Here is an 11,810-nt window from a genome sequence, read left to right on the forward strand (position 1 = left end):
CATAGTGTTAATATAGGTTTATAAGTATAAACAGATGAAATCCAGTGATATATCCTTTAATGTGTGTTAGTATCAGTTGGTAGTTCAATTTATTATTATTTTTATTATAACGTTACAACATTCTGGTAAAATAAAAATGAATTAATATGCTATGGCTTTTGGTTTGCGAAACGAAACAAGCAAAGATGGATGGATAGAGGTAAAGATAAGGGGCCTAGCCTAGCAGCCCATTTAAAAGATTCACTAATCAAAAAAGACATTTAAGAGGATAAAAGGTCTTTTAAAAACTGCACGTAGAACTCCATTTGAATTAAGGAATATCATAAGAAGTGGTGCTAGAAAAAGGCTAAGTTAAAGAGTCATGTTTCTGAGTCAATGTCACTATAAAGTGCCTTTTGGTGTCCTCATCAGAATCACTCAGTCATCATGAAAATATAGCAAAAATAATGAAACTCTGAGGTCTTATGGCCAAACATTTAGACATATCAGTACAGTGATAAGTCTCCTCAAATGTGTTTCCTTCATTTTGTACTGTTTTTTTTTTTCATGGGATGTAGGCTACATGATTTTTTTTATTTTTGCATGTCCCACACTGTTCCACTTACTACAGTATGAGTAATTAGTGGTTAAATGATACTAATTTTATTTTTTTAAATGACATGGTTATTTGATCAAACGAGCCATTTTGATCATATATATTCTATTTTCATAATCATATCAAACATTTTTCATGAGTCCTTGAAATTGCAGTCCACCCTGTCATTATGGAGAAACTGCCCTTTTAAGAAACCCTAAGAAGCTCTCAGTGACATTTCTTTCTGGTTGCAGAATAAGTATTTACGCTTATATTTTGTAATTTTCATCACATTATGTGTGTAGCTGAATGTTGTCAAGCTTAACATGTCCACCCTGTCATAGTGAAATATCAAATCATATAAAAACCTTTCTGAAATGTGAAATATATTTGCTAAACAGTACACAATCAACTTGCTAACTGACTCATGTTGCTAACTGAAGGTCCATCCATGCTAAATTAAATGCGAAAATTAGCCAAAATGTCCCCCCTGTCATGAAGTCTCAAAGGCACCTCATGGTGATATTGACTCTTTTAGGTTCTGACAAATTCAGCGGACTTTGCCTCTAATATCTTTGGATAGGCTGTTCCACAGTTTGGGAACATATCATTATTATTATTTTTTATTATTATTATTATTAGAATTATTATTATATTATTTATTTTTCAAACAGCAATACAATGCACAGTTAGAAAGAATAAGAAACGAGTTACAGAAAGATAAACCATGCAAAAAATAAAATAGAAGTGAATAATATTTAAAAAATAAAATAGAAGAATAATTAAATGGAAAAGAATGAAACAAAAACAAATAAATTAATAATAAATTAAAAATAAACAGACGCAAGATTACATGTTAAAGACATTAAACGCAGTGCATATGTTGGCAATCTTTACAGCTTTTTTCTTTTGTAGACGGGAGAGTTGAGATATACTGTTCAAACTCTGACTTCAACAAAAAGATATTTGGTTTTTTACTTGAAAACTTACATTTGCATATAATATTACATATTATGAGATCTTTCTGTGTCTCAAAAGATGCACGTGCGTCAGTAAATGTCATGGAAACAGAATGACCGTCACGTCATGTAGGCCTATTTAAAGGCCAGCAGACCTATCATTTCTCACTTTGCACCTGAACCTGGACACGAGCTGAAAACCTCTTGACCCAAACTGTGAAAACTTTTAGAAACTTCTACAAAGCGGACCTTGTTGAAAAAAACAAAACTACTGCTTCAAGCACCTTTTGTGTAAAACCCGAAGAGCCTGAATACTGTCTTCAGTGGACCACCGGTCGCTGAGGACCACCTGCTGGTGGGGCCCATAGATAGGGCCTACCACCCAGAGGTGGACGCTAACCCAGCAGGTAAGACCATTTTTAATTAAATATGAATTCAGTTTCATTTTAAATTGTTTCTAGTGTTTAGTTATGATATAATTAGTGATTACTTTCATTTGAAAGTTTTATTCATCTAAAAAAATGTGTACATTTGTGAAATTTAAGCTGACTACGTTACTAATCCTGTTGGAAAAGCACAAATTGTGGGGTAAAAACTTTCACTTGACGATTTCTCCGTGGGAAATGATTATTTCTTGGGGGAAAAAATATAAATTTCCCGGGGCGGGTGTGGAATGTGTGAACAAGTAGTGTATTGGTTTGAAAACATTGTTATTTTGGTTTGATGGCATCAAAACATCCAAATTATACATTGAAATTACTCAAACAAAATGGCGACCGGTCAGTTTTTTAAATAATAACAGTAATATGCGTCAGGACGTCATGACGTACCGGTGTAACTAAAGAACTAAACCAACACTTAAGCTTGACTTATCTGTGTTGTATCTGGAGCTGATACAGAAATATCTCCTTTTGTTGCAAAAGTAATCAGATTAAATAAATACATATTTTGAGATATTTCCCACAATACCCCAGCACTTTGATGTTCTTTAGTTAAGGACATAAAGTAAAGGGTGTCTGAATGTTTTTGGACCTTCAACCTGAGGAACTGTAAGGGTGTCGTGCCAAAAAGTGATTGCCTGCCAGAATCTGATTTCTGGCCGCGGGAGCGCGCACGGCAGCCCGTTGAGCGATAGCGTAAACACGTCTGCTTTTCTCTGGATTAAACGGATAATGTAAACACTAGAGCTCACAGGACAGCTTGGAATTCTTTTAAAGGACCATTACAACACAAAATAGGCATTTTCATTATGAAGTTCATGAATGAGATCAAGTCATATTTAGGCAGAAATAACCTTTGAGTAACTGTATCTGGCCTTCAATCAATTTTTGGCAGGTGAAAATGCCTATTTTGTGTTGTAATGGTCCTTTAAAGGGATTCCAAGCTGTCCTGTGAGCTCTAGTGTTTACATTATGAAGCTCATGAATGAGATTAAGTCATATTTAGGCAGAAATAACCTCTCAGTAACTATACTATGCCTTCAATCAGTTTTTGCGAGGTGAAAACTGATTGAAAACTGCAACACACATCCAAACATGGGAAGCAAACGCTATGTAGGGATCAGATCAGATAAAAAACAATGCAGAGTCACGAGGATCATTGCAAAAGTTATCATATCTTTATTGAAACCCCACCAATAAATCATATTCATTATTGTCTAATTTCCAAAGACAGGGCTAAACAAAGTCATCAGACATACCAAGCAAATAGACGTGTCTATCACGTAGTTGCCATGTCTGATTTTGCTACAAACTACACTTCTTTTGGCCACAGTTGTAATAATTACGCAACAACAAACGTTAAACTTTCGAAGCCACATGCCTTTGCTATAATTACATTATAATACAGTTGTGTGTATCTGCATATTAAGACCGTTTAATCCAGAGAAAAGCAGACGTGTTTACGCTACCGCTCAACGGGCTGCCGTGCGCGCTCCCGCGGCCAGAAATCAGATTCTGGCAGGCAATCACTTTTTGGCACGACAAGTGTCTGTAAGTGCGCTTGCTGCATACAGTTTGTATCCATCTCCTACGTTTACTGTGTCATGTCTTCATGAGTTATGAAGACAACTTATTATATTTCCATGGTCTGGAAATGGGGCGATGTGGTTATTTTGGATAAACGCTGTTAGTGTGCTTGGTTTAGCTACGGTTTACTCTGCGGTAATGGCGCATGTGCTGAAATACACGATAAATACATTATACAGCATTTTGTTTTTAATACCTTTAACCCCTTACTGTTTTTAAAAATATATGTTACTGTGACTATATGAGAATCAAATGTCTAAAATTTCTGCATTTGAATTTTAATAACTTTGTTCAGCATACTTCAGAATATTTATTTGTCTCTAATGGCTTTTATTAATCTCTGGCATTGTTTTATTTATTTTCATCCCTTATTTTTTCTATTTATAAGCTTTTCCTGTTGTTTTTGTTATCAGCCCTATATTGTGTTGTGTACTTGTTTGTGTCTGACCTGACATTTACTTTAAAAAGAAAACATAAAGTTACAATACAATGGTTTGGTGCTACAAATGCCTTTCCCAAGTGCTCCTTCAAAAGTTTATTCTGTTAATTGATGGACTGAGTCATTAATTTTGTCTGAGGTCTGTATCTGGTCATTGCCATTTCAATTGTGATGGTTTATATACCCCCCTCCCCATTTTCTTATTGTTGTTGCTGCCATTCATGCCTACGATTTCATTGGAAGAAATTGATTAATAAAGTTTCAAGAAGATATACACTTTATCTGTCAAGAATAAATCACATTGTCACATTCATATCATGGAATTAGGTTAAAAAATATATAAATATATTATTATATAAAAATATATATATATTAATAATAAATATTTTATGGTCGTCCATGTATATCATGAATATCAGAATGTCTCTGTTTTCAGAAATAGTTTTAGGTTCTGTTGTTTCTGAAGCTGTTTGTATCAACTGTAAAGGCACATCATGTTCCTCACAATATACAATTAAATTTGATTTTATTTCTTTAGCCTCTACAGAGAAAAGGAGACCCAATTGAAGCAGTTGTGGTAAAAAAAAAAAAAAAGAAGAGCAGACCATGCTCCTTCTCTAGTGGAAGGTAAGTTCCTTATGAAGAGAGTAAACTGAGTGACCAAAAGAATATAATCACATGTAGAATGTAATGCATTCTGTTGTGGTGTTATATGAGATTATTATGTACTGAGTCTGGAAGCTCTGTTTTGTTCATGTCACTTACACATTTGAAGGAAAAATAGTATGAAATTTAAGCTATGCACTGCTTCCAGACCATATTGATCATTGACTGTGAATAATCCATTTTAATGAAGTCTGAATTATCCTGAATTTGAGTTCACAGTTGAAAAAACAAATTGTATTTCTGTTTGTCACCAGAGATGCTGATGATGCTCCCGCCGCCAAGACCTCTGCAGAAAAACGCATAAGGAGGTGCCATAGACTGCTTCATTGACTCCTGGTATGTTTCACAGGAAGAACCAGAGTTTAATCATGGAATTGATTTGAGTTATTTGTAGGACTGTAATTTCCCAGCTTGAGATGAATAAAGTATATCTATCTATCTAATGTTTAATATTTATTTGTATAATGTTTAGTTAACATAAATATGTTTGACATGGTTTATTCTAATGTTTGTTTTTTGTTTTCACTCTACAAAAGAGACAAATATTCACCAAAAATCCTGTGGTAGATGAAAGTGGACAGCAGTCTGACTCACAGCAGAGGTAAGAAAACCCCTCACCCCCCTGTCAACAGGGTATACCATGTCAGTATAGAAAGCCGAACAGTAGAATAACCAGCTGTGTTTGTCAGCAGAGTCGCCTCAGATGCTCTGGCCACCCCAGCACCACTCTCAGATAAACAACAAAAACCACAGAAGAGGAAGCACAAAGTAAGTTTCACCAGTGATTCACATTAGCACACACTCACCTGTCTAGACTAATGGAAATCAAGTGTTTTTATGTATCATTACACTGAGAGGGTTTTTCTTTCCTCCAACAGAGAAACAACATCATGTGGCTCCAGCTACAGCCAACCAGGAGACATCCTCCAACAGGTTGGTCCGCAACTACATTCACATTTTCTTTATTCAAAACCACAAAAAATGGCACTCATGAGTCCTTGGCAGCCAGACTCTGAGCTTTTAGAGCATCCTCGTTTTATTTATTAATCATATGTTTGTCTGTGTCCCTCTTTTTTTCTGTAGTACTTAATAAATCAATGTTGCGCCCATCACCAACTCCCAGAGTCTCGAAGGGCAGCGGGACTGGCTTGGGTGAGAAAATCTGTACAAAAACACACAGACACAAGAGACAGTGCAGTTGTTTTTTATCCTTTACAAATTCCTACAAAAGAAGCACAATTTAACTACAATTAACTGCAGCAAATAATGTGTAATTATCCACTGATGAATGAATACCGGTAGATGTTTGTTTTCAAGCTTCAAATGTAGGCATCAAGTCAAAATTCATTGAAAAGAGGAAATTTCAGAAATATTTTGGCATTTTTGCAGTTTATGCATGTAACAGGACATGAATCAAGCCAACAAAACCACATGTGATGAAGGTGATGTTGATGTGTGTTCTGATGTGTTTTATTTGTGTCAGATTTCCAAACCCAGCTCAGATCTGTTATATGAACTCCGGCCTGCAGAGCCTGCTCACACTGACGGACTACATCAAAGACGTCAGCAGCCAAGAGGTGGTGTGGTGTTCATTGCGTGAGGCTAAACTGATCAGGTACAGCAGACAGCAGACACACACACCTGTTCCGGGGGTCAAACTGAAATAGAAGCAGAAACTCACCAATTTTCATTACCTTCTGCAGAAAACTTATAGACATCTTGAGGTGCCACAGATCCGTCGACTCCAGCCTCAAACTCAAAGCACTCTATTGGTCCAAGAGGGCGGTGTCTAAACAGGCTCCTGAGTTCAGGGATCACCACCAGAAAGTGAGTCAGGTTGTTTAGTAGTGCTTGTTGTTCAAACTCCTCCTAATGGTTTCTTCACAGCATCAATCCCTTTTTTTCTCTCTGTGTGTTCAGGATGCTCATGAATTCCTTACAACCATCCTGGATCAAATCAGGAATTTGTCCCACCTACTGCAGGGAGTAGCTGCCTGTGAGGACAAAAGCTACACATGCCCTGTTGAGGACCACCTGGTCTTTAGGATGCAGAACACCAGGACCTGTAAAAGGTGAAGTGAAAGAGAAAACACAGCAGCAGCTGACCACAGTTTTAGTCTCCTCGTCCATCACTCATTTTACACTGTACATACAGGCTAGAGATGTGGCTTGTTTTGTCAATGTGATGGGAAATTCATCTGGTCCACTCATTCCATTGTTATGACTCGTGTTGCAGAATTTTTATATTTATTGTCCCTTTAATACAGTTGTGGTGCCCAGTCTACCAGACAGGAAGACTTCAGCAACCTGTCTCTGAATCTTGCACCTGGAGGTTCAGTCCAGCAGATGCTCCAGGATTACCTAATGGTAAGATCCAACTATCCCCTTCAATGACAGCACAACATGGCCAAACACTGTCTGTGTATGTGTGTGTAGTTATCCAGTACATAAAACTGACAGAATCTTGTCTCTGTGCTGTTCAGGAGACGGCGCTGGACTTCCATTGTGAATGCGGGGGCAACAAATCTGGCCAGCAGTCCACCTTTGCCACCCTGTCCAAGTAAGTCACATCACATCCAAAATCCAACTGTCTATCTCTGACCTCATATTATATCATGTGTACTTATTAACCTTTTTTTTCATTTAGTTCCCAGTCATTCCCTACAGTAAGAAAATGTATCAAATCAACCAAGTTGTGATAGCACCTCCTGTTTAATCCTCTTCTTCTGTTTGTTTTGTTTCTACAGAGTCTTGATGCTGCATCTGAAGCGTTTTCACTTTACTCCGTTTCTGCAGCTGGAGAAGCTGAGTGACCCCGTTGACCTTTACAGGGAGCTGTTGGTGACCTCCGCCCAGGTAAGAAGTGACTCACCAGATCAAATACACATACATATTTCAATCATTTTTATTTATCTCCTTTTTAAACACATTTATTCATTATTATTGCTATTTTGCACATCTTTATTGTTATTTATTTTATCTTTTTTATTGTTCCTTTCAGGCTGACGGTTGGTACAGTCTGGCGAGCGTCATCAGTCATCTAGGCTCTGGAGGGAATGAAGGTATGATGATCACATACTGATTGTCAGACTGTCACTTTGAGTAGCATTCTGTCAGACACATTGGAGACACATAACTGTCTGTTAGAGGTAGAAAGATCTGTTTACACTTACCCTGCTTTTTTGAACGGAGGAGCTTTTGAGGAGTGATGTTTATTTTGAATTATGTTTTTTTTTCAGTAAATTGTGTCCGTTAACCTACACCTTATGATTTCTCCACTATTATAGGACACTATGTAAGTGACGGGGTGCACCCAGACACGCAGCTGGACGACCCTGCTGACCTCTGGCTCACCTATAATGACGCAATGGTCACAGAGACAACCGGGGCCTCCGTCTGCAAAAACGGCAGCGAACGGCCGACGTGTTCTACCAAAGACGGGTAAGAGGACAAGACTGTCAACCAGACTCTGATGTTGTTTAAATATAATCCACAAACACATATTGTTACATCCACCAGCTCTGTGCTGACTGAGTATTTTGTGTCTCCAGTATTTTGGGACTTTGTGTCACAGGCTCCAGAAGATGACCCAGCTGCAGGCCAATAGTCAAAAATAATTGTCCTATATTCATTCACCACTGTTCTCCTTCACAGTTGTCCTTGACCTCATCAAACAACATTAGGTCAAGGACAACTGTGAAGGAGAATTCATAAGGACTTAGGAAAAGGCAACCACCGGGCTAGGAGAATCTGACAGAACTTAAACTAGGCGATGCAACTGGAATAAACCGACAATGTTCAGAAAATGGAACGAGTTAAACGCGTCTTAGATATATCGCCCTGTGTGTTCTTACCATATTTCTATATGCAGGCTAAATAAACAGGGACAACCTGCTGAAATCTGGTACTTGAAATTAAATACAATATACAAGCTACAGTTACAAAAGTCTGTCCAAATTACACCAAATTTGTCACATTAGGAATGGCTGCTCACACTTTTACTATGACTATAGAATAATTGTTACAATTCTGCAAAATAGGCTAAAAACATCGTGTTTTCGTGAACGACCGTATGGTGCGTCGCTTTAAAAGTTGCTGCAATTATTAATTGGACCATATTTTTTAATACTTAATAATATTTAATACTAAAACTACTACTACTGTAGCATACCCTCCGAAAGATGGTGGACCCGACTGATAGTTTTCACAATGTTTATTTCCATACAAGTTCCTTATGAAGTCCGTATATCAAAGTGAAACCAACGTGAGAACTGTAGTACAGAAAATAAAGAAAATACAGTTACATTCCGTTCTCATTACTGTATACACAAAGCAATACACAACAACAGCAGGTACGCAAAGGTAACTTAGCATAGCTTTCCAACACAAAATAAATATGACCATAAACACTAAACACTCTACCTTGGGCCTCCTCGGGGGGTTGCTATTACAGCCTTCGCCGTTTTATTCTTGTGTTACCATCACGGCTTTATTTTCCTTTTGTTACCTTTATTTACTTAAGCCTTTACTGCCTTTACTGTCAGCTCGTACCGTTGCAATTTCTTGGTTTTACCGTAAGACACAATACCGCCAGGAAGTAAGAAGAGATTTAGCGATCCTTCAAAACAAAAGCTCTTTACAAAACAAAAGCTCATTTCTAACATTAGCTCAAAAATGAACAATAGGCACATAAAAAACAGATGAATTACATTTTTACCATAAACTTAAATCATGAATAATATTTTTGTACCCAAATCATGTTAGAATGTATTTTAAACACATTTTTTAAGGACTTTTTAGCTTTTTTAACCCATAAAACAAACACAAGCTGCCCTCTGGTGGACAAAACGAGAAACAGCATTTCACAAACCAAAAAGTGGTTAGTTACAACTACTAATACTAAAATAATGTATTCATTTATTTGCTCCTGCAACACTATTCTATCCTCTTTCACTGCTAAAATTCACAACATCCACCAGCAACTTGCTCCCAGTGCCTCTTACAGTTCATCTCCTCTATTTCCATCTGTGCCCCCCTCCCAGTCTCTCTCAGCATCTACCCTGCCCCCAGTTTCTGTAATTACTGATATCAAAAGTCATCAACCTGCCGTCTAGACCGTCTTCCAACTGCTCTTGTCAAAGCCACCGTTCCCTCTCTGGCCCCCCTCATCACACGCATAATCCACACCTCTCTCACTACCGGAACTGTCCCATTGCCCCTCAAAACAGCTGCTGTCACCCCAATACTAAAGAAACCTGGTGCAGATCCCAATGACCCTAACAACCCCCGTCTCCAATCTCCAATTTCTCTCAAAGATTCTGGAAAAAACTGTTGCCACTCAACTCCATTCCCACCTTTCCCGCACACACTTCATCCAACTCAAATCATTCACATCACAACCACTCCCAGTCACCACATGGGGTACCCCAAGGCTCTGTCCTGGGGCCCCTCTTATTCATCATCTACCTACTCTCCCCCTTGGTTACATTTTCCGGAAACATCACATCAACTTCCACTGCTACGCGGATGACACCCAGCTTCACATTTCCACTGAACTTCAGTCATCCTTCCCTCCCTCCTTCCTCACTGACTGCCTCCTCGAAATACAGTCCTGGTTTTCATCCAACTTCCTGAAACTGAACAGTAACAAAACAGAAATTCTACTCATTGGCACAAAAATCACCCTATCAAAATCTCCCAGTTTCACAATATCCATAGACAATTCCAACATCTCTCCATCCCCCCAGGTAAAGAGTCTGGGTGTCATCCTCGACAGCACACTCTCATACACCTCACACATCAGCCACATAACCCGCTCAGCCTACCTCCATCTCCGCAACATCAACTGCCTCCGCCCCTCTCTTACACCCCACACAGTCTCGTCACTTCCCCACTTGACTACTGCAACTCTCTCCTGTTTGGACTTCCGCAAAAAACTCTTCACAAACTACAACTGGTACAGAACTCAGCAGCCCGCATCATCACAAGGACACCATCCAGTCACCACATCACACCAATCCTCCAGCAGCTCCACTGGCTCCCAATCACACACCGCATCCAGTACAAGACTTTACTGCTCACCTTCAAGGCCATTCACAACCTCGCCCCTCAATACCTCTCTGACCTCCTCCACACTGCCACACCTGCCCGCCCACTCAGATCATCTTCCTCCACCCACCCCTCCGTCCCCCCTGCCCGCCTGGTTACCATGGGGAGCAGAGCTTTCAGTCGCTCTGATCCCTTGCTCTGGAATTCCCTTCCCCCTTCCCTTCGTAACATTACAGTCAGTTACAATCAGTTCAAATCACAACTCAAGACATACCTGTTCAGACTTGCTCACTCCATCTGATCCTCCGCACCAACCTGCCTCCTTTATTGTAATGTAATTGTAAATGTTTTCTATGATATTTGAATATATCTGATTGTATTTTGTCTAATGTATTTCTATTCTTATTTTCATCTTTATTTAACAAATTGTATGATGTTCTGCTTTGTTTTATCCATGCTGTGAGGCGACCTTGAGTTCCTTGAAAGGCGCCCTATCAAATAAAATGCATTATTATTATTTATATTTTATTTATGTAGGAATTTTCATAACATAATATGCAGCTCAAACTAAATAAAACTGGTATAAGAAGCAAAAAGATAATGGTGGCATTAAAGACTCAATGAACAATAAAAAAAAATACATTTCTAAAAGAATAAAACTTGTAATATTAATGATTCTAATAAATAAATATATAAATTGATAATAAAACAAATTTAAAATAATAAACCCATAAAGTATGTGAAATCTAAAATATATATTTAAATTACAATGATAGAAAAATACGGAATTAATTAAAAGCAAAATGATAAAGAATATGTTTTGAGCTGCATCCTAAAACTCCCAAATCTCAACTTAAAATGCTGTTTCCCTCAATTAAAAAAAAAAAAAAAAAACTTGGACCACAGCCAAATGAGCAGCCATGGTAACGTCACAGGTAAGGTTGTTGTTTCCCTCCCTCCCTGTTGTCTTTCTGCAGGTGGCTGATCGAGATGGAGTTTTAGGAGGACCAGCAGCTCATCTCGTGGACTGAAGCAGCAGGAGGGTTCCCCAGCCCTTAGGAGGAGGGGCTTCACCCAGACAGCCTGGTTCCTCTCGA

General features: G+C 38.4%; 1 protein-coding gene and 1 long non-coding RNA gene across 2 annotated transcripts; both read left to right on the plus strand.

Annotated features, from left to right (window-relative positions):
- Positions 1 to 1,470: 1,470 nt before the first annotated feature.
- Positions 1,471 to 5,433, plus strand: LOC131992777 (uncharacterized). Its single transcript, XR_009396247.1, has 5 exons — positions 1,471 to 1,940; positions 4,538 to 4,626; positions 4,920 to 5,001; positions 5,202 to 5,266; positions 5,358 to 5,433. It is a non-coding gene; the product is annotated as an uncharacterized LOC131992777 (long non-coding RNA).
- A 116-nt stretch (positions 5,434 to 5,549) lies between these two features.
- On the plus strand, positions 5,550 to 11,230 carry LOC131992047 (ubiquitin carboxyl-terminal hydrolase 37-like). The gene is made up of 10 exons (XM_059357391.1): positions 5,550 to 5,598; positions 5,749 to 5,817; positions 6,149 to 6,280; positions 6,369 to 6,492; positions 6,586 to 6,737; positions 6,933 to 7,032; positions 7,149 to 7,225; positions 7,413 to 7,521; positions 7,667 to 7,727; positions 7,953 to 11,230. The coding sequence occupies exons 3-10, from the start codon at positions 6,177 to 6,179 to the stop codon at positions 8,108 to 8,110; spliced, it is 885 nt and encodes a 294-aa protein (XP_059213374.1). The 5' UTR covers positions 5,550 to 5,598; positions 5,749 to 5,817; positions 6,149 to 6,176; the 3' UTR covers positions 8,111 to 11,230.
- The last annotated feature ends 580 nt before the right edge of the window (positions 11,231 to 11,810 follow it).

The sequence above is a fragment of the Centropristis striata genome, chromosome 19 (assembly GCF_030273125.1).
Source record: "Centropristis striata isolate RG_2023a ecotype Rhode Island chromosome 19, C.striata_1.0, whole genome shotgun sequence".
In the NCBI taxonomy this organism is placed as follows: Eukaryota; Metazoa; Chordata; class Actinopteri; order Perciformes; family Serranidae; genus Centropristis; species Centropristis striata.